The sequence below is a fragment of the Callorhinus ursinus genome, unplaced genomic scaffold (assembly GCF_003265705.2).
Source record: "Callorhinus ursinus isolate GAN/ISIS: 27379988/994484 unplaced genomic scaffold, GSC_fseal_2.0 scaffold41, whole genome shotgun sequence".
Classification (NCBI taxonomy): domain Eukaryota; kingdom Metazoa; phylum Chordata; class Mammalia; order Carnivora; family Otariidae; genus Callorhinus; species Callorhinus ursinus.
This window is the reverse complement of record NW_027397103.1, coordinates 9,157,255-9,180,168: the sequence shown is the minus strand read 5'-3', so window position 1 is coordinate 9,180,168 and position 22,914 is coordinate 9,157,255. Positions and strand designations below refer to the sequence as shown.

Here is a 22,914-nt window from a genome sequence, read left to right as displayed (position 1 = left end):
GATTCAGGGGGCACTTGGTTAAGATCTTGATTTTAGTACTGCATGTACCAGTCATGAAACAAGGCCAATTATGAGTGGATAGAAATTCTTTACCTCTGTGTTACTAAGAAAAATTCCTCAGTATGAATCATTTCTCCAGATGTGAGGACATGCTATTCATAGGCTCAGGTGTCAGCCAGAAACTCGTGAGAGAGAGCTCAAGATAACCTGTCTTCCACCTGGATTTTCTTTTAGTGTTTATTGAGAACTCTGGAGCAGTGACTCCCATTTGTTTTATTTCAGGATGCCCCAGTGAAGTTGTGTGACTTTGGATTTGCCAAAATTGACCAAGGTGACTTGATGACACCCCAGTTCACCCCTTATTATGTTGCACCTCAGGTAAGCATTTGCTCTTTCTGCCACAGGATGTGTCACCGGGCTGTCTGTAGACACGTTCTTCTCTTCCACAGCACAAGTGGGCATGTATTACCAATGGGAAGGGAAGAACTCAGCTTCAGAAACCTACAGTCTGCTTAATTAGATGCAGGCATTTTATTTTAAAATCAACTTGTTTTAAAAACAAGGTATGATTTGTATACAATAAAATACTCATGCTTTAAGTATAATTTGATGAGTTTTGACAAATAGATACTCCTGCACAGTCACCACCACGATCAAGATACGAAACATTTCTGTCACGTCCGGAACTCTTGTGTATCTTTGTAGTCAGTTTGCACCAGGTAACCACTGATCTACTTTCTGTCATTATGGGTTAGTTTTGCCTGTTGTAGAAATTCATATGAATGGAACTCATGTACCTGTTGTGTTTTACTTCTTTTGCTTAGTATGTGTTTGAAATTCATCCATGTTGCTGCATATATCAGCAGTTAGTTCCTTTTTGTTGTTAAGTAGTATTCTATCATAGAGGACTAAGCCATGTTTGTTTATCCATTCACTGACTGATGGCCATTTTGGGTTTTCTATTTTTGGCTATTATGAATAAAGCTGCTAGGAACATTCATTTACAAGTTTTGGGGGACATCTTTTCCAAAATGGTTGTACCATTTTACCTATTCCCCAGTAATATAAGAGTTCCAGTTGCTTCATGTTCTTACCATCAATTCATGTTTGTTAGTATATATAATTTTAGTTTTTCTGGTAGGTCCACAGTATTATTTCATTATGGATTTAATTATAATGATTTCTTAATAGTTACTGTTGAGTATTTTTTCATGTGTTTATTAGACATTCTACTGTGAAATATGGGTAAAACATTCTCTTGTGAAGTACAGGTATAAATCTTTTGCCCATTTTTGGTTTTATAATTGTGAGGTATAAAAAGTTCTTATTATTTTCTGGATACAAGTTCTTTGTTGTATATATGTATTACTTTTTATTGCTACTGTGATGAATTGCCACAGACTTAGTGCCTTAAAGCAACACATTTATTTCCTCACAGTTTTGGAGGCTAGAAGTCTGAAACGGTTCAAGGTGTTGTCAGGACTGTGTTCCTTCTGGAAGCTCTAGGGAAGAATCCATTCCCTTGCCTTTTCCAGCTTCAAGAGGCACTTGCATTCTTTGGTTGGTGGCCTCCTTCTCCATTTTCTTTCTTTCTTTTTTCTTTTAAAGATTTTATTTATTTGTCAGAGAGAGAGCACAAGCAGGGGGAGGGGCAGGCAGAGGGGGAAGCAGGCTCCCCATCGAGCAGCCCCGATTCAGGGCTCCATCTCAGGACCCTGGGATCGTGACCTGAGCTGAACGCAGATGCTTGACTGACTGAGCCACCCAGGCATCCTGTCTTTCTCCATTTTCAAAGCCAGTACCATAGCATCTTTTAATCTCTCTGACTCTGACCCTCTTGCTTCCCTTTCATAATTGTGATTACATTAGATACACCCAGATAATCCAGGATACTTCCCCATCTCAAGATCCTCCATTTAATAAAATCTGCAAAGTCCCTTTTGCTGTGTAGGGTAACATATTCACAGATTCCAGGGATTGGAACATGGATGTCTTTGGGAAGCCATTATTCTGCCCACCACATATATATTATGAATATTTCTCTCAGACTGTGGCTTGCTTTTCAGAATAGCAGCAGGTTATTTTTTTAAAAAATTTTAAATTTTTGTTAAAGTTAATTAATTTTATTATTTTTAAAAGATTTTATTTATTTATTTGACAGAGGGAGACACAGTGAGAAAGGGAACATAAGCAGGGGGAGTGGGCGAGGGAGAAGCAGGGAAGCTGAGCAGGGATCCCGATGTGGGGCTTGATCCCATGACCCTGGGATCATGACCTGAGCTGAAGGCAGATGCTTAACGACTGAGCCACCCAGGGGCCCCAAAGTTTATTTATTTATTTAAGTAATCTCCATTCCCAACGTGGGGCTTTATTTATTTATTTATTTATTTATTTATTTTTTAAGATTTTATTTATTTATTTGAGAGAGAGAGAATGAGAGCCAGAGAGCACGAGAGGGAAGAGGGTCAGAGGGAGAAGCAGACTCCCCGCCGAGCAGGGAGCCCGATGTGGGACTTGATCGTGGGACTCCAGGATCATGACCTGAGCCGAAGGCAGTCGCTTAACCAACTGAGCCACCCAGGCGCCCCCCAATGTGGGGCTTTAACTCACAACCCGGAGATCAAGAGTCTCATGGTCCACCAACTGAGCCAGCCAGGCACCCTAGAACTTTTTTATTTTGATCAAATCCAATTCATCCCTTTTATTTATTTATTTATTTTTTGAGAAAGAGAGGAAAAGAAGAGAGGATCAGAGGTAGAGGGAGAGAGAATCTCAAGCAGGCTCCATGTCCAGCATGGAGCCTGACATAGAGCTTGATCTCACAACCCTGAGATCATGACCTGAGCTGAAAACAAGAGTTGGATGCTTTACCGACTGAGCCACCCAGGCGCCTCTCACCCATTTTTTTTTTAAATGGTTGGTGATTCTGTTCCTAAGAGGTCTTTCCATACCCATGTACATGAAGATTCTTCTCATGGTTTCTTATTAAAGGTTATAGTTTTAGCCTTTTTTTTTTAAAGATTTATTTATTTATTTTAGAGAGAGTGTTAGCGAGCAGAAGGGGGAGAGGGAGAAAAGCATACTCCCACTGAGCATGGAGCCTGACTCCGGGCCTGATCCCGTGACCCTGAAATTATGACCTGAGCCGAGATCAAAAGTTGGATACTTAGGGTGCCTGGGTGGCTCAGTCGTTAAGCGTCTGCCTTCGGCTCAGGTCATAATCCCAGGGTCCTGGGATCGAGTCCCACATCGGGATCCCTGCTCAGTTTCCCTGCTTCTCCCTCTTCCCCTCCCCCTGCTTGTGTTCCCTCTCTCGCTGTGTGTCTCTCTCTCTCTGTCAAATAAATAAATAAATAAATCTTTAAAAAAACAAAAGTTGGATACTTAACCGACTAAGCCACCCAGGTGCCTCCCCCCACATTTTTTAAGTAGGCTCCATGCCTGGCACGGAGCCCAACACAGGACTTGAACTCATGACCCTGAGATCAAGACCTGAGCTGAGATCAGGTGTCAGATGCTTAACCAGTTGAGCCACCCAGGTCCCCCTATAGTTTTAGCTTTTACCTTTTGGACTGTGATTCATTTGATGGGTGGTGTCTCTGTGTGTGTATGTGTATGTGTGTGTAAAATAAGGGTCAAAGTTCTTTTTCCTTATGCATGTCAGGTTTCCACATCATTTGTTGAAAAGAATAACCTTGTGTCATTGAATTACCTTACAGTTTTGTTGAACTGAATTATCTTGCAGTTTTGTCAAAAATCAGTTGACCAGGGGCACCTGGGTACCTCAGTCAGTTAAGCATCCCACTCTTGATTTCGGCTCAGGTCATGATCTCAGGGTTGTGGGATGGAGCCCTGCGTCAGGCTCTGGGTTCATCGCAGAGTTTGCTTGAGATTCTCTCTCTCCCTCTCTTTCTGCCCCTCCCCACCTCAAATGAATGAATGAATGAATGAATGAATATCTTAAAAAAAATCAGTTGACCATATATGTGTTAGTCTCTTCTATTCTGTTCTATTCTGTTTATGTATCTACCCTTACAGCTATATCATGTGGATTACTGTAGCTTTATATTGTCTTGATCTCAGATATCAGATAGTGTAAGAAGTTCTTCAAATTTATTCTTTTTCAAAAATGTTTTGATTATTCTGAACCCTTTGCACTTTTCTATAAATTTTAGAAATCACTTCTCTATAACGGAAAAAATCTCCTGGGATTTGATTTGGATTGTGTTTAATTTGCTGATGAATTTGGAGAAAGGTGACCTCTTAACATTATTAAGTCTTTCAATCAGTGAACATGGTAGATCTCTCTAAGTCTTTAATTTTTCTCAGAAATATTTATATTTCTTGGTGCATAGGTTTTGTACATACTTTCTTAAGTTTATTCCTATATTTTATATTTTTGGATGCTGCTGGAAATTATATTTTTAACAATTTCATTTTCCAATTGTTTGTTGCTAGTTTGTAGAAATACAAATGACTTTTGATCCCTTGTATCTTGCTAAATTCACTTACCAATTATAGATTTTTTGTAGATTTGTTAAGATTTTCTACATACAAAATCATGTCTGTGAATAATGACATTTACTTTGCTCTTTCCAGTATGTCTGCCTTTTATTTCTTTTCCTTGCCTTATTGTACTGGCTGGGACCACTAGCTGAATATAAGGGATTAGAGCAGACCTCCTTGCCTCATTCCTGATCTTAGAAAAAATGTTCAATCTTTTACCATTAGCCATATTAACTGTTATATTTTTGTAGATGCCCTTTTTCGGGTTGAGGAAGTTTCCTTCTATTCCTAGTTTACTGAAAGGGAATGTGTTAAATTTTGTCCAATGCTTTTTCTGCATCTTAGGCTGATAATATATTTTTCTTCTTTATTTTGTTAATATGATAAATTAATTGATTTTTTAAAAAATTTTATTTATTTATTTGTCAGAGAGAGAGCAGGAGCAGGGGGAGCGGCAGGCAGAGGGAGAAGCAGGCTCCCCCTTGACATTGGAGCTCGATGCGGGACTCGATCCCAGGACCGTGGAATCATGGCCTGAGCCGAAGGCAGATGCTTAATGCACTGAGCCACGCAGGCGCCCCACAATTTACCAATTTTTAAGAATATCTTATGGGGGTGCCTGGGTGGCTCAGTCATTAAGCGTCTACCTTCGGCTCGGGTCATGATCCCAGGATTCTGGGATCAAGCCCCGTGTCGGGCTCCCTGCTGGGTGGGAAGCCTGCTTCTCCCTCTCCCTCTTCCCCTGCTTGTGTTCCCTCTCTCGGTCAAATAAATAAATAAAATCTTAAAAAAAAAAAAAATATATATATATATATTTTATGGGCTCAGCTTTTGGTTTCCTGTGTAAGAAATCTTTGTCTCACCCAAGATCACCCAAGATTTCCTCCTACAAGTTAATAGTTTTAGGTTTTGCATTTATATGCATGATCCATTTTGATTTAATTTTTGTATAATGTATGAATATGAATCTAAGTTCTTTTTTTTAGGATTTGGATATCTAGTTCCAGTACCATTTGTTGAAAAGGCTATCTTTTCTCCATTGCATTGCTTTTGAATCTTCGTCAAAGATCAATTGAATGTATATGTGTGGGTTTAATTTTGGTTTTTCTGTTCTGTTCCCGTGATCTTTGTCTTTACACCAATACTGTACTGTCTTGATTACTGTGGCTTTATAATAACTTTTTTTATAATAACTGTTGAGATAAGGTAGTGTTAGCCCTCCAACTCAGTTCTTTGTCATAGTTGTTTTGGCTATTCTAATTTCTTTGCATTTCCATATAAACTTTTATTTTTAAGATTTTAATATTTGAGAGAGAGAGAGACAGAGAGAGTGACAGAGAGCATGAGCGGGGAGGAGAGGGAGAAGCAGGCTTCCCGCTGAGCAGGGATCCCGACATGGGACTGGATCCCAGGACCCTGAGATCATGACCTGAGCTGAAGGTAGATGCTTAACCAACTGAGCCACCCAGGCGCCCCCATATAAACTTTAGAAACAGCTGTTAATTTCTACAAAAAAGCCTGCTGGAATTTTGTCTAGGGTTCTTTTAGAGTTATGGTTCAATATGAGGACACTGACATCTGAACAATACTGAGCCTTCTAGCCCATGAGCAAGCTGTATTGCTCCATTTATTTTTGCCTTTAGTTTTTCTCAGCAATATTTGTGTGGTTTTCAGTGTACAGGTCTTTCCCATCTTTGTTAAGATTTATTCTATGGTGCTATTATAAATGGTATTTTCTTTTTCAGGTTTAATTAATTCGCTTTACTCTTCTTATATAAAAACACCATGTGGTGGCCATAGCTGGAGCCTGGGTCCTCCGCATGGAGACTCTGATGTGGGTCTTTACAAGATGGTCAGTGAATTCCTGACAGGGAGACTTGGTGAACACAGTCTCTTTCCAGAGTGTTGGGGTAAGGCAGCTGTAGGTCTTGGAGATGGCATCGAAGGTTGCTTTGGCAAAGTTGCCCCAGGTGACATTGCAGCCCCTGGCTGAGGTGTAGCAGTTGTGAACATCTGCCATCAGCAGCTTCGTGGGCGTGGGGCTAAGACCATAGCATGGGTCTGGGTGTGAGGAGGAAGCAGACCAGTGCATAGTTGCAGCATCCTGTCATCTTGCAAGGAATCTGCGGGGCATGCCAATATTGTTCCCCCAGGGGTCTCACTGCACAGGACAGTGGAGAGCTTGGCCAGGATGATGGCCCCATGGATGGCAGTGGTTGCCTCCTGGAACACTTAACACCCAGACCAACATGACTGTTATAATCCTTGATGGCAACAAGTACCTTGAACCTGATTCACTGGCCAGCACTGGTCTGCTTTTATACAGGCATAAGGGATGTCTATGTCTCCAGGAAAAAGTCCATGATCTCGGATGCCTTGATGGGCAGGAAGAAGAGTTAAATCTCTTCCAAGGACTTGCTCTTCGTGTCCTTGACCTGGGCAAAAACTGATAAATTGCTGGTTATAAGAGGGAAAGAAGGTTTTTGAAAGTTTGTGTTTTCTGGAGGGTTGGGGTTTGTTTTGTTTTTAATTGTTAACTGCCAGTGTCTACTCTCCTTCAGCATTCTTTTTCAACATTCTTTCTCAAGTTGTAGGTCATTGGTGTGGTTTTCAGTAAATTGTCCCCTTTGGTCTGACTCTGACAGGTATTGGAGGCACAGAGAAGGCATCAGAAGGAGAAATCTGGCATCATACCTACCTCGCCAACACCCTACACTTACAACAAGGTAGGGGAAGAGATACCTGCACGCTTCAGGTGTAGCAAAGCACCTCTCCTGTGAGGTGTTTGTGGTTCTTTGGGAATGAATTCTTTGGAATTCTAAGGGAATTCTTATCCCTTAATATTCCTGTCCAAAAGGCTAGCAGCAGCTACACATGTAGAAGATCTTGGAATTCGGGTTTTTTTGTCTGATGAAATATGAAATAAGGTTCTTAACAATTGAGGTTTTGCAGCAGGAACCAAGGGCAATGGTCACCTGTAGGTTATTTATTTGGGTAGTTGTAGTCCACTGACCACACTTAAAAGACATGGTTGTCTTGCTTTTTTTGAGGTGTCCATGGCCATTTATGGTACTGTTCTTTCTTCCCGTAAAATACCCAACTTAGAACACTGTCTGCAACACAACAGCAAGTATTCCTGGTCTTATAGTTCTCAGTCTGTAGCCTACACATCAAGCATCTCTGTTCTAAAACACAAGAGGATTAGGGCCTCTTAAAGCAGGTTCTGGAGTCGCTGAGTGGATCAGGAAAAAAAAATGATGCTTCTTGGGGACTCATGGCTGAATATAGATGACAGAGAGGGACCTGAGGGTGGTAAAAAGGCAGTAGGTTGGATCTTCTTGGGTCCCACACTTTAGGGCCCCACATGTTCCTATAGCGCGTGCACACACATGCACACAGGCAAACATCAGAGAGAACACCCAGGCTCCTCTGCTGCTCAGGACCCTGTGCTCTACCCTGTCACTGGCACAGTGTAACCAAGAACCCGAAACACCTACTTTCATGAGTAACACTGGTCAGTCCCCAAGAAGTCACTGATCCACACCTTCTTGCCCTACAAACTCAAAATCATAGTCAGCTCTACCCTTATGTAGTGAAGGTTTGAGGGCTGTGCTGATTACAGCCTCAGAGTCAGAAACTGCTTCCCACTTCTTGATGCATGCAGGAAGTGAGTGGTAGAAGCACTTAGATGACGTTAATTTAGTTGCGAAATTTTCTCAGCATGAATGCAATGGATTCTTGTATGATACGTTATTTTCCAGTAGTATTTTTGTCTTCTTTTCCTGTTCCATTTTGTGAACCGCTAGTGGTGCTGAGTTAGCATGGCATTCATAAAAATTACACACTGCAGATGAGTAGCCTGTTGGAATAATAAACAGCTCATATTACTTTTGAATGTGTATATATGTTAGTCTAGAGATAATCCTCTTTATATTGGCAACTAAGTGAACACTGAATGCTACATTTGCAAATAATATTTTAACAAAAATCTGTAATAAGATGTAATTAAATTTTTAGAAGTTAAATAACTACATCAATCTTAAAAAAAAGTATTAGTTTCCTCATGTGGAAAGTGAGGGATTTGAACTATTTTTTTTTTAAGATTTTATTTATTTATTAGAGAGAGAGAGAGAGCGAGCACGAGCACAAGTAGGCAGAGCGGCAGGCAGAGGGAGAGGGAGAAGCAGGCTCCCCATTGAGCAGGGAGCCTGATGTGGGGCTCGATCCCAGGACCCTGGATCATGACCTGAACTGAAAGCAGGCGCTTAACCGACTGAGCAACCCAGGTGCCCCAATTTGAACTATTTTTAAGATTCCTTTCACCTCTATAATTTTTTTTTTTTAAGATTTCATTTATTGAGAGAGAGGGAGAGAGCGAGCATGAGCGGGATGAGGAGCAGAGGCAGAAGCAGACTCCTCGCTGAGCAGGACCCTGGGATCATGACCTGAGCCGAAGGCAGATACTTAACCAACTGAGCCACCCAGGCACCTCACCTCTATAATTTTATAATTATGTTCTGTAGCATGGGTCATGTCGTTTACAAATACCCACTAGTATGATGCAAAAACATGGGTGGGAGTACCTGAGACATCCCATTTTCTAGACTTCTATCAGTAGGACACAGCTGTGGTATGGCGAGAGCATGTGGCCACAGTGGTAGACTCCCTGGGCTGCCTTTCTCAGGCAGACACTTTTTATCCTGTGATTCAAGACAGGCTTGAACTGAAGCTCTGAGGATCCAGTTTCTGAGGCAGGTAGAGCTGCATTTAACTAAATTAGGAGTCCTTTATTAATAACCATGCTGTGACTGTAGCTCATGAAGGCACCTAATACCTACAGACAAAATAGTTGGTGGCAGTCTTCTTTCTTTCATATCTTCTCCAAGAATGGTGTATGGTCCTGGCAATGGGTACAGTGAGTCATCTGTGGCCAAAGGAGTGCTTTTAGACTTCTTGTACTTCCCTCTACTGCCTCTTCCTGATCTGTGTCAAACTGCTTTGGGCCTTTACAAAATGACTTATGCTGTATTATGGGGTCAGCCTACCTGTGTCTTAGCTGCTTTGTGCCTGCACCCTCAACCCTGCCCAGATTGACAGCGTACATGTTTCCCAACCAGCTGGCTTATATCTGTTATTTCTCTAGCTGGAGATGAAGTATCCTATACCTGTGCCCAAGGATCAGCTAGTAGCTTGGGCCTGAGCAGTGAGAATAAAAGTGACTGTTTATTTCACCCTAGACTGGCCTTGTATGCTGGTGTGTATATATGTAGTGTTGGTGACATAGAAAACCTATGATAGAAAGAAAGGTTGGTTCCCTTAAGACTTCCTGACACTTCCAGTCTCTGTTAAGTGATTTTTGGAGATATCAGCCTGTGTATGTTAGGGGCTATTTCTGGGCTGGTCCTGGGGGCTTTATTTTGGGGCTATGCCTCTGCTGTAAGTGACTATTTTCATTTTCCTTTCAGAGCTGTGACTTGTGGTCCCTAGGGGTGATTATCTACGTGATGTTGTGCGGATACCCTCCTTTTTACTCCAAACACCACAGCCGAACTATCCCAAAGGATATGCGGAGAAAGATCATGACAGGCAGTTTTGAGTTCCCAGAAGAAGAGTGGAGCCAGATTTCAGAGATGGCCAAAGATGTTGTGAGGAAGTGAGTCCCCAGGCTGTGGGGTGGGGAGGCCAAGGAGGCCTTAAGGTGGTGGATCACAAGGGAAAAGTCTTTGGTTTCCCAGGCATGCTCCTTCCCATTGGTGCATCATAGAAATCTTATCCCTGGAGCTTGAGATGAGAGCTCTTCATGTCCACACCTTGGTGAAAATGGAGCTTTGCTCTCTCTTGTTGCATTCTTAGAATTTGTCCCAAGGGTTGTGAACCCAGGTGCCTTGGAGCATTAATTTAGGACCTTAAGTGGTAAGCCCCATGGTATGCCGTTCCTGCATGTTAGCCAGTCATGTGGAACAGACATGGTTCCAGGAACTGAACTCAGGCTAAGATGACAATGACATTTTGGCTTTTCATTCCTTGGCTGCTGTCGGGAGTAGATGGCTAAATTTATGGGTGTCTAACCTCCCCAACTGCTAAGATAGATTTAGAAGATTTAGTGCTAGTGAGTGGGTGAGGGAGAGTTGACAGTCAGAGTCCTTTGGTAGCTGAAGGACTAGGTAAGAAGTCAGATCTAAATTTGACGTATATTTGCTTTTCCTGTCCACCTGTGTGGGAGTCTCAGCTGCCTGGGATTTGGGCACTCTTCTGGTATTCCTGCTGCTTGGTGTTCACTGAGTCATTTTTCTCTTTTGGTTTCAGTTTCTTCATCAGTAATATGATGAAGATAAGCATCAAAGGGGGAGTGCCTGGGAACTTTCTCCTGACAGTACAGCCATTTCTCTATGGAGATTACTCCCTTTCAATAGAGAGCTTGTCCTGTTGGTTAAGGATCTATGTATATAAAGAAGGACTAGTTTCTATAATATATAAGTAAAAGTTTTTAGGAGGGTGGAGACAATGTTTCAAGCATCACTTGCCTTCCCATGCTGTTTCCACACTGTATTCTCAGCTACTTAATCAAAACATCAATATTCTCTAAGTGGTTCTTTGTCAATTCTTTTTTTTTTTTTTAAGATTTAATTTATTTGACAGAAACACAGCGAGAGAGGGAACACAAGCAGGGGGAGTGGGAGAGGGAGGCAGGGCTCCATCCCAGGACTCTGGGGTCATGACCTGAGCCAAAGGCAGACGCCCAGCAACTGAGCCACCCAGGCGCCCCCTTTGTCAGTTCTAGAGAATATATTTCCTGTCCCTAGAGTGATACTATCTTCTTTCAGCTTTGGGATTCTTTTCTAAATAATCATTTCTTCAGAATCTGAAGCTGTTTGTTCAGAATGATCCAGAAGGTTGCAGAGAACCTGAAAGAGCAAGTACACATGTTGTCCTGACTGACGTTTACAATGGGAGGATGTGTAGTTGGAAGGAGGGGCTAAAAAGCCCAGGGAACATGCTGAGGTGGGCCAAGAATTGCATCAGCACGAATGGACAAGATGTGAAGAAGTAGGATCAAAAAGCAGATGGTACAGAGAAATACATTCGGCTTAGAAGGAAATGCCATCCCCTTATCAGAGACTTTAGATTTTTTGGCTTTTGAATGTTTCTGGAATAAAGGGTTCATGTCCTGCCATATGGTGACATCTAACAGTTTTATCACAAGTAGCAACCTAGATTTTCATAACCACATGACCTCTCAACTAATTTTGTAGCCACTGTCAGCCAAAAGAGCACTTTGCGTCCCTTTTGGAAATTGGAGCCCACTGTCCTAAAAACATGGATGTGGAGATTCAAGTCTCAGGAACTATAAACTGTATGTAGGCTTATTGAACCTAGAACTCAGTCTGAAGTATCACTGGGTTAAGCCTTATCCTACCATGTTTATCTCACTCTGTCTAGTGTAGAAAGGACTACCAAAGGACACAGTGCCTTCACCACTAGGGGTTAGGTACTAGATTCCCACTCCTGCCTACAGATGGAAAGCCTAGGCTTGTAGGAGTTGGTAGAAAGTCAGAAATTGGAGCTGGTTAATACCAGACCCAGGAACTTCCTGGCCTTCTGGAAGCAACTATGCATGGCAGCCCTGTTGGCCTTTTCTCCACAGGCTCTTGAAGGTCAAACCAGAGGAAAGACTCACCATCGAGGGAGTATTGGACCACCCGTGGCTCAACTCGACTGAGGCCTTGGATAATGTGCTACCCTCTGCTCAACTGATGATGGATAAGGTTTTGAATGATACTTACTTTGTTCACCAAAAAGGCTGTGTTGAGAAGGAATGCTGAGACAAGGCTCGGGGAGGGGTCAAAGGCAGAGCAGAGAACTCAGTCTTTCCCAGAGAGACATCCCTGTTTTCCTGAAAATCAGGGTCTGAAATAAAAGCTTCTTTGCGTAAAAGACCAGATCAAGGCCCGGTAAATATACACTAAGTGAAAACGCAAACCCTCCATATTTGTGCTTCGGGGTTGAGGGGCATGGAGTACTATGAGACAACCTCCCTTCCCCCGAGGGGCTTAAACAAGACTGGAAAGACCAATTTATGTGAAACAAGGAGGGAACATTTCAGACATCAGAGCTTTGCATGCTACATTTTCTACGAACGCTATGGGAATTCAGAAAAAGTGAACATCTTTGAAGGGCTGTAATTAGGGAAGGGTTCCCAAAGAGAAGGCAAAACCCCTCATATTTATTAATTACTGCATGGCAGTTTTTAACATACATGGCCAGGTGCAGTGAGCGACAGGAGCAAACAATTACAGAAGTGCATCCATGGGGAAAACCACCTGGCTTCATTAATGGGAAGTCAATGAAATACATGTGGCAGGGCCAGGCTTTGAAAGCACACAGAGGGACTTAAGTCTTAGTAGGACATAACTGAGAGGCCATTGTCAATTTTGGAGAAGAGATTTGCCACAAGGAAGGTATTTAGGGATGGTCAACCAGACTTGCAGACTTGTCAACCTAAGACTTCTGCAGTAATCGACAAGCCTGGGAGCAGCTCTGGGAGCAGAGAAGTAGAGACAAGTGAATAGTTTCAATATATTTTTTTTTTTAAGATTTTTTTTTATATGGTGGAGAGAGACAAAGCGAGAGAGGAACACAAGCAGGGGGAGTGGGAGAGGGAGAAGCAGGCTTCCTGCTGAGCAGGGAGCCCTGTGCGGGGCTCGATCCCAGGACCCTGGGACCGTGACCTGAGCCGAAGGCAGATGCTTAACGACTGAGCCACCCAGGCGCCCCAGGCTCAGTATTTTTGAAGACAAATTTCTATAATTTGGGGTGACTTACTAGATAAGGGGACAATGGGTATCATATCTAGTGATAACATTGACAAATAGCGGGAAATCAGGATGGAGGCTGGTTTAGGTCAAGGGAAGTCTCTTAGGTTTTAGATATTGCTTAGATGGACATGCAGATGAATGAGATGTGTCGTGTGGGACCGTAGTGTGGCTGAGAGGTAAAGGCAGAGACACAGGCATATGCTTTACCCACTTAGAAGGGAGGGGGATTGAAGTGTAAGAAAGAATAAGGGAACAGGAAAAAAGAATTTTTTTTCCTAAAGATTTTATTTATTTGAGAGAGCGAGCAGGAGCCAAAGGGCGGGGAGGGACAGAGGGAGAGGGAGAAGGACAAGCAGACTCCCCACTGAGTGGGGAGCCCACCATGGGGCTCAGTCCTAGGACCCTGAGATCATGATCTGAGCCGAAGTCAAATGCTTAACCGACTGACCCACCCAGATGTCCCAGGAAAAAAGAATTCGTTTTTTTTTTTTTTTAAGATTTTATTTATTTATTTGACAGAGAGAGACACAGCAAGAGAAGGAATACGAGCAGGGGGAGTGGGAGAGGGAGAAGCAGGCTCCCCGCTGAGCAGGGAGCCCGATGTGGGGCTCGATCCCAGGAGCCTGGGGTCATGACCTGAGCCGAAGGCAGACACTTAACGACTGAGCCACCCAGGCACCCTGGAAAAAAAAAATTCTGAGACCTCCCTTAGTTTTGCTGGAGTATGGGAAAGAAAGCTGGAAGGAACAAAGTTCTCTGCCATCTCTGATTTGTGTGTGGTTCTCTTTCTGGTTTAAATATGCCTAGAAGTCCGGAATTGGTTTGATCAGTCCAAAATCCTAAGGGATTGCTTAGGTCAGCACATGAGGGTTACAGTGTGGCTTTCCTCAAAATCTTGGAATTGAAGAAATAAGATTCCTTTCTAGAGTTACTGTAGAATTAGTATATAATTAAGCCAAATATGGATATGCAGAATCTTCTTAATGAGAAAGAGTGGCCCTGAGGCCCATAAGGTTGAACTGCAAGGTGACAGTATATTCCCATTTTTAAAGAAATTATGGAGTCATGATGTGAGTTGGCTAACTTTGTGGAAAAATGGCCACATATGCAGATGTTGAATAGTGCCCATCTAAGCGCTGCCTAGGAGATGGAGCCTGAGCTCCGGTAGAGTATATAGCCAGAGCCAGCTATTACAGCTCCTTTAAACAAGTTCAGACCTGATCTAACCACATGCTTAACAGGGAACTACTTTTTAAAATTGTCAAATTTTATTGTTGAAATTAAAACAGTACAGAGGTATATATTTTTAGAAAGCATAATTTCCTTTTCATTCCTCTGCTTCAGTCTCACCCCTCAGAGATGCGGTAATCTCTGGCTTAACGTATCCTTCCTAATCTTTTTCTGGGGAGACACACATATACTCACAGTTTGTCCTTTTCTAAAATATAAACATGGGCTCACCTTGTTCTTAGAAAACTTTCTGCTGACTATTTACCTGCCTTAATTGGTCTGCCCATAGTAAGAGCTCGCACTGGTCATAAAGACACAGGCTTCAAAAGTTCTAGACTCCATGACAATTATTTCTCATTGTAAATTAATTGACTTGTAGATGAGTTCCTGAGATCTACCCGCTTACCATGTGAAGTGCTTGGGGTTCTGAGCCATCGGGGCTGAAGTACTGTCCACACCATGGGGGCAGTGAATAAATGCCACTGTGGGAGGCTTCTTGGTCAGCAGCTTACCAGCCTTTTCCCTGATGTACATGAATGCCTCTCTTTACACTTGCTCTTGCCAATGACTGTGAACATGACTCTTTTTAGTATTTCTTACTTGCATTTCTGTCCCTGTGCAGGGAGGAAGGGCTAGCTGTTGTAAGGCCCTTGGGCTTGCTGATCCATGAAGAATGTTCTGACTTATCAAAATTTGTGTCCTGCCAGCATAACAGTGAAATTGCCTTCTTAGTTCTTGGAGCTTCTCCTTCACAGTTTCTTAGATTAGCTTTTTAGGTGCCCTGAAGTGAGTGTGAAAACTGATGATAGTGTTTACATTCAGGCGGTGGTTGCAGGAATCCAGCAGGCTCACGCGGAACAGTTGGCCAACATGAGAATCCAGGATCTGAAAGTCAGCCTCAAACCCCTGCACTCTGTGAACAACCCCATTCTGAGGAAGAGGAAATTACTCGGGTAACTGAGCTTATTCTGTGGATTTTCCTCCATGGCTGGTATGGCTGAGTGCAGGGTTCTGAAAGGTTAGCCAGGGGTTTGCCTTTTTGCTGCCTCTTAAGATGGTGGAAAGGATAAGCCCTTTAAATAGCATCAGAAGTTGGAGACACTCTATAGTTAATTATTTATCTGAAAAATGTGCTGCCTTATGTTTAGAGTTAACTTCTGTGGAGAGTTGGTTTCTGAGGTTTCACCTTGTTATTCCCTCTCTTCCAAACTTTTAAAGCACCAAGCCAAAGGACGGTGTTTATATCCATGACCGTGAGAATGGAGCCGAGGATTCAAATGTTGCCTTGGAAAAGCTCCGAGATGTGATTGCTCAATGTATTCTCCCCCAGGCTGGTAAAGGTCACTCCATTTATGAATGTTCCGCGTGTGTGCGTGCGTGCGTGCACATGATCGAAGGAGCAGTTTAATATGAGGTGGTCTTTCTCATCTTTGTGTTATAAGAAAATAAGTACATTATATAAATTATTCTGTGCCCATTGAAAAGAGAGGGCAGTGGGAACTCAGAAAGGTGGTAAGTTCTGCCCCTCCTTTGGTTTTCTGTGAAACTGCTAGTTGAGGTTTAATTACCAGTGTCTGGTGCAGCATGCAATTTTGTGTTTTCTTAGTTTGTTAACGAGGGCACAGGACAGAAGATGAAGAATGAAAAATGTGGACAGGGTCACGATCAGCTTGTGAAGGTCAGAAAACATTTCCAGAGCCTTTAGAGTGCAAGGCTATCATTCACTTGTGAATATAAAGAGAGTACCTCCCAGAAGTTCAGAAGTGGCCCCTGCTGCTTTGTGTATCATGGCCAGAGTGTGACTTGTACGTGTCTCCTTTTGAGTGAGAGCTTTCTTTTAGTATAGTCTCTCTTTACTCAGTGGGGTGTAATGGGCTCTTGAAGCAGAGCAGATGAAGGAGATGCCTGAAGTAGGAAGCCAGAAAACTGTCTAACTTCCTTAGGTTTTCAGAGAATTCACATAGTGTACTTAGATAGCTTCCAAAGTAAGAAATGAGCTTAGGAGAAAGAAGGTGGTCCACTCAGCCTTGTTCTCCCTTCTTCTCTTGGTCTCTTAGATTAATCATGTGTTTTTGCTCAGCCGCAGAGTCTGACTCTGTCTACTTCCCATACCCTAGTGCTGAGACCCCGGGGACATCAGAGGATTTGTGTGAGGCTGTCAGAGTAGAAGAGTGCAAAGCCCAGAAGCGGCCTATATGTAATGTAGGGACTGCTAGTAACAGCAGTGTCAAAAGTTTGCACCTTTACTCATCACTTCTCAATAAGTTGGAGATTGTGTCCTTCCATCTCTGACACTTAAAATCCCATGATGCCACTGGAAAACACAACTTCTTCATCTTTATCAATAGGAGAGAATGAAGATGAAAAGTTGAATGAAGTAATGCAGGAGGCTTGGAAGTATAACCGGGAATGCAAACTCCTAAGAGATACTCTGCAAAGCTTCAGCTGGAATGGTAGGAAAATAATTCTTCCTTTCTCCATGGATGCAGTGATTATGTGTAGAACATGGAGGATCTCTGGGGGCTGAGCTGGGGCTGTTTTGAAGTGAAGTGAGGCTAGAGAGTGAGTGGGGTATTATGGGGTATTATGGGACGGGGGTTATTCCTACATTAACTGCACAGGCATATCTGGACATCTGGCCTTTCACTTGTTTCACAGAATTCAGATAAACTATGTGCTGCCGATTCAACCCTGCAGAGCCCCTGTCGTACACCATATGGGTACCTTATTGGGTCCCTGTCAAGAATCTCACCTCTACACGTTTGGAGACTGACTTTTTCCTTTTTTGCATTTCAGGTCGTGGATTCACAGATAAAGTAGATCGACTAAAACTGGCAGAAATTGTGAAGCAAGTGATAGAAGAGCAAACCATGTCCCATGAATCCCAATAATGACAGCTTCAGACTTCGTTTTTTTAACAATTTGAAAAATTATTCTTTAATGTATAAAGTAATTTTTATGTAAATTAATAAATCATAATTTCATTTCCACATTACTTAAAGATGCTGTATAGATTTAGATACAGGACTTATTCATAGTATAGTTCATTTGTTTGTTTTTAAGAAAAGCTCAGTTCCTAGAGATATACTATTACTCTAGGACTGTTTTCTCATATGTTTGTAAGATGACAGATGGTATCGTCAAACAAGATTGTTTTATTTGTAATAAAGTGTACAAAAACCATTTGCCAGTGGTAGACAAAGGACCGACTATACTGACCTGTTTAGTAAACAGGTGAATCAAGTACTGTGGAATCTGGTTTCACTTGCCATGTGTATTTGCTTTCTGCACGATTGGTAGATTTACCTCTGGTGCCAAAAAATTTTTGTGGATCCATACTGCAGACTGCCTGCTGGAACCCACAGGATGCCAACTCCCATGATGGAGGAGGCAGGGATCTGAGTCCTCATTTTTCTTGTCCCTGATTATTTTGAGAAAAGTAGTAACATTTCTTTTTTGCCATATCTTTTAAAAGGTATTGGTGTGTTTCTTAAATCTAATGGGATTTTGAGTTTATTCTTTTCATGTAGGATCAGAGCTTCATTCTGTTCATCTGAGGTCCCGCTCAGTCCTCTCCCCTTCCCCGCAGGCCTCACCAAGCTCTGTTGCTTTTTCATCTTTTTCTCTGTTCTCCTGGCTCTTTTTATTGGATGATTTTTCTGAGAAAGTCACATATCATGTAAACTGAACTATTGGGTTAACACCTAAGGTGGTCCAGTTTTTTTCTCTGAAAGCTGCCGTTTTACTGTCAAATGGTTTGGCCTGCGCTTAATGTTGGCATCCCCAGGCTGCATTTATTTTGTTCAGTACCCTTCATTTTCAGGAAGGGTGGTTTTGGCCCAGAGATCAGCTGTTTGAATAGAAAATAAGGCTGGATGCTTTTTTAGTTTTCTGTTGTGCACATGGGCTTCCATAAACCATTTTTATTTATTTGTTTACTTATTGTAGCAGTTTTTGGTGGATGCCTGTGTTGGTAAATAGAAGGGCTAGCAGGTGAATTCCAATTTACAGAGCAGAGGAAGACAGTCTGTAGGCACAGTTCTTCACTTTCATCCCATCACATTCTCTTCAATCAAAATTGATCTCACAGAGCTCACTTTGTAACTCTTCCACTTTGCTTAGCATGTCTTCAGAATGACATTTGGTTAGTATGCCCCATATGTATGTGACTGACTGGAAATGTGGGATAAAAACACAAAGTATTTTGTAAGAATTACCTTATTACATTAGGTAATAGATATTTTTTGAGGTAAGGCTCCCTAATCTTAGGTGATGAATAACTTGTAAATGGATACTGTGTAAGGAGAATTCAATACTTTTTTTTTTTTTTAAGATTTTATTTATTTGAGAGAGAGAGGGAGAGGGAGCACGAGCAGGGGGAGGGGCAGAGGGAGAAGCAGGCTTCCCGCTGAGCAGAGAGCCTGATGCCAGGCTTGATCCCAGGACCCTGGAATCATGACCTGAGCCGGAGGCAGACGCTTAACCGACTGAGCCACCCAGGGGCCCTGAGAATTCGATACCTTTAAATGGCAAAATCTAAGAGTTAGGCAGCAGAGGAAAACAATAGATTTTCTTATTTACTGACCAGAAGACTTAGCTGAGAGTTGAATTAAGTGTTGAATCAAATTATTGTGTTTTAGTGAAATGCAGGCAGAGATATTGGCTGGAGAGAGGAAGGCTGCTTTGTTACTCTTTTTCTTCAGAGGAAACTTCTGGTATGCCCAGTCTACCATTCTCTTCTCAATTTGTTACTTAGGTGTCTTCCAAAGGCTCAGGATGATTTTTTTCCTTTGTGTGTGGTGAATCTTAGGCATGATCTAGAAGGACATCCAAAATAGTGCTTCCTGGGCACCTGGGTGGCTCAGTCGTTAAGTGTCTGCCTTCGGCTCAGGTCATGATCCCGGGGTCCTGGGATGGAGCCCCACATCGGGCTCCCTGCTCAGTGGGAAGCCTGCTTCTCCCTCTCCCACTCCCCCTGCTTGTGTTCCCTCTCTTGCTGTCTCTCTCTCTGTCAAATAAATAAAATCTTTAAAAACAAAACAAAACAAAAATAGTGCTTCCTTTAACTCAAAGCAGCAGTTGCCCATGTCTTAGTCTTACCAGACTGAATTAATCTGGCCCCCAAAATAAACGCTATGTCCAGATATGTCCATACGAGAGTACCATGCTGGAAGTTTGTGAATGCCCTGGAGGATGGTCCAGTTGTCATAGAAAAGCGGGTCCTATTCTGGATTCTTGACAAAACAGTAGTTCCCAAAGGACTCAGCACTGTTTGGTCTTCCAAGTGGAGTTTTATTTGGAGTTTGTAGGCTAGTAGCAAATTCTGCTTTGACATGCCAGTCAGGCTGACTGATAGGGCAAATTCCGCATGTAACTGGAAGTGAGACAAAATCATCCTCATCTTTTCCAGACTCTAAATGCCTGTACCTGCAGGAAGTTCACATTGTAAGAACAGTTCTTGTAGGCAGGAAGTTAGAGTCTCCAGTTTTCCCACATGATTTGCTAACCCTCTGTTTAAAGCCATTACTTACCACTCAGTTGCCTATCAACTTCACATAGTTACAGATCTGCTTGATGTAAAACAATTTGTGTATCTTCATGGTTTTAATATATTGTATGAGCACAGGAGAATACCTGTCAGAAATTTACTGTTTGAAACATAGGATAGATTTTTAGTTTAGTTTTTGTTTTTTTTTAAAGATTTTATTTATTTGAGAGAGAGAGTGCAAGCAGGGAGAAGAGCAGAGGGAGAGGGACAAGCAGACTCTGTGCTGAGCCCGACACAGGGCTGAATCCCATGACCCTGAGATCATGACCTGAGCAGAAATCAAGAGTCAGATGCTTAACAAACTGAGCCATGCAGGCACCCCACTTTTTAGCCCTTCAAAGCTAAAAATAGATACGCTTTTTAGGGGCACCTGGCTGGCTCAGCCGGTGGAGCCTGCGACTCTTGATGTCAGGGTTATGAGTTCTAATCCCATAATAGGCGTAGAGCTTACTTAAGAAATGAAAAATAATTAAAAAGATAGGACAGCTTTTTAAAAAAGAGCTTGTTGTATTCATGTAAGAAAGAACAAATTGAAGGAATTACTGGTTAAAGAGTTTAAATGATACAAATCAGATTTTGTTTGTGAACGCTTATGTGCATGTGTATTTTGAAGAAAATGTGTTTCAATTTGAGAATTAGAAAATTGGATATACTTAGTTATATTTTTATTTATTTAAAAAATAGAAGTGTTCTTTCATTATTGATTTATTTTATCCTACAAAATGACTTAACCTGATTTGCCCTGCCTGTTTGTGGTTAAAATAAGGGAAATACCTTAAATCTGTGATAATTTTCAAATTATATAATTTTGAGAGGCTTTCTCCTCTTATATAAAATACAAGAAGAAATCTAGCTAGAAATTATTTTACCTTTTTTGCTATAAATTTTTTAATGGATTTGTGATATGACAGTACAAGTTCCATTGCCAGATGCTAATGGTAAATTTTAAAATCTGTATTAGGAATTAAATATTATTGAGTTGATCTGCTCTCCTGCTCATAGCTGAGAACTTGTGGTACTGAACCATTCCTTTTTTTTTTTAATTAATTTATTTGATGCTCAGAGCAAGTGTGAGTGGGCGGAGGGGCAGAAGCAGAGGGAGAGAGAAAATCTCAAGTGGTCTCCTCACTGAGCACAGAGCCTGACGCAGGGCTTGATCTCACAACCCTGAGATCATGACCTGAGCCAAAACCAGGAGTCAGGAGGTTCAACCGACTGAGCCACCCAGATGCCCCTGTACCATTCCTTTTTGAATTAGATAGGGTGTATCCCCATTTTTTAGTGTTACTTATAGTCATATCCTTTATTTTAAAGGTTTTATATTGTAAATATTTTACATGATATAAAATTACTTTTATGCAAGATAAAAGATGTACAGTCTTATTTTTTAGTTCATCATAGAATGTATGGGAGAATAACTGTGCAAGGAAAGTGGATAATGTTTTTTTTTTCCCCTTTAAAATTACTGCTAAATACACCAGGAAATTGACACAAAACCAAATCCAAAGACTTATTCAGACATTACAGTTCAATTTTAGTTACAAGAGTGAAGAAATCTTTAAAAAAATATTATACAGTCCATTTTTTATTTTCTTTTTTATAATAATTTTTTTTAAAGATTTTATTTATTTATTTGACAGAGACAGCAAGAGAGGGAACACAAGCAGGGGGAGTGGGAGAGGGAGAAGCAGGCTTCCTGCTGAGCAGGGAGCCCGATACGGGGCTTGATCCCAGGACTCTGGGATCATGACCTGAGCTGAAGGCAGACGCTTAACGACTGAGCCACCCAGGCACCCCCATTTTTTATTTTCTTGATGAAATGGTAACTAGATACCTAATCAGAGTTTGTTTTTATGTTGGGGCAGTTGGGAGGAATTGAATGATGATCCTAGTCACTTGTATACTTCCATGGTAAAACTAAGCTTTATTTCATTTATCACTTGATATGTGCATTAGGAAAACTTCATAGTAGGGAAAAATTATGTTTACATACAGATACAAAATGTCTAAACTCATCTCTCATGAACAAAGGCTGACAAAGGAGGGTTGGGCTGAGAAACAGTATCCTGAAAATTATGGAAATGAGGAAAGGAGGTAGTGGGCACAGAGAACGTTGTCCTGCTCAGAGATCCCCAAAGAATCCCTGTCCCCTCCCCCTACCTCCTGCCAGAATGTTGAGTTTCAAAGAATGAGCAGATTAACGGATATCAGGAGTAGTGTGGCCTGGGCTGAGAATAAGGATAATTTAGGCAAATTATGAGTTATAGTATTGTTTGAATCATTACAGTCCGCCTACGGGGCATATCTGTGAAGGTAAAGGGAACTTACCAAGGAACATTAGAGCTTCTGCTGTTGGAAGAAGTCATATGGTAAGGGAACTACCAAAGGCCAAGAGCTAATAGAAATACAGCCCCAAAGTCTGTATTACTCAAGAGCTGCACAGCAGCAACCCCTTAGGGAGCCAGCCTAGATCTGGGGCTAATACCTGACTCCCTGAGTCTCACCATGCCAGGGATAGCTGTTGCTATGGGACATAGGCCACACAGCATCAACTGATTCACAATGGCCATGTCAATGGTAGCCTCTTCGAGACACTCTGCCTTTACACTGCCTTCGCTATGGAAAAACCAAGGAGCCTTGAAAGAGGGTAAGACAACGTTTCAGACTTGGGCTCGGCAAAAGAGGGACTTCAGGCTGGGACCAGTGCCAGAATCTTCATGTGTCAGGTTGGGGATTGTGTTGCTGTTGGTGATTTTCCTGCCAAGCATGTACTGTGACCCTGGATCTGTATATTACTCTTCTTATGAAACAGTC

At 42.0% G+C, this 22,914-nt stretch overlaps 3 protein-coding genes across 5 annotated transcripts in view; 2 read left to right on the top strand and 1 right to left on the bottom strand.

Annotated features, from left to right (window-relative positions):
* Positions 1–21,469, top strand: part of MAPKAPK5 (MAPK activated protein kinase 5) — a 39,974-nt gene extending 18,505 nt beyond the window's left edge. For 2 of the 3 annotated variants that reach the window (XM_025889637.2, XM_073881113.1), the window contains exons 7-14: positions 283–378; positions 7,152–7,232; positions 9,972–10,159; positions 12,152–12,272; positions 15,375–15,505; positions 15,771–15,892; positions 16,901–17,005; positions 17,349–21,469. In XM_025889637.2, coding sequence (XP_025745422.1) covers positions 283–378; positions 7,152–7,232; positions 9,972–10,159; positions 12,152–12,272; positions 15,375–15,505; positions 15,771–15,892; positions 16,901–17,005; positions 17,349–17,443 — 939 coding nt within the window. In that variant the 3' untranslated portion in view covers positions 17,444–21,469. The remainder of the gene's footprint in view (positions 1–282; positions 379–7,151; positions 7,233–9,971; positions 10,160–12,151; positions 12,273–15,374; positions 15,506–15,770; positions 15,893–16,900; positions 17,006–17,348) is intronic. The other variant, XM_025889638.2, reaches the window with a different exon arrangement.
* Positions 8,271–22,914, bottom strand: part of TMEM116 (transmembrane protein 116) — a 95,543-nt gene continuing 80,899 nt past the window's right edge. Inside the window, exon 11 of the mRNA XM_073881119.1 lies at positions 8,271–8,365. Within this exon, the coding sequence (XP_073737220.1) occupies positions 8,309–8,365 (57 nt within the window). The 3' untranslated portion in view covers positions 8,271–8,308. The remainder of the gene's footprint in view (positions 8,366–22,914) is intronic.
* LOC141370654 (disintegrin and metalloproteinase domain-containing protein 1a-like) overlaps positions 22,663–22,914 on the top strand; it is a 1,958-nt gene continuing 1,706 nt past the window's right edge. Inside the window, exon 1 of the mRNA XM_073881304.1 lies at positions 22,663–22,677. Coding sequence (XP_073737405.1) covers positions 22,663–22,677 — 15 coding nt within the window. The remainder of the gene's footprint in view (positions 22,678–22,914) is intronic.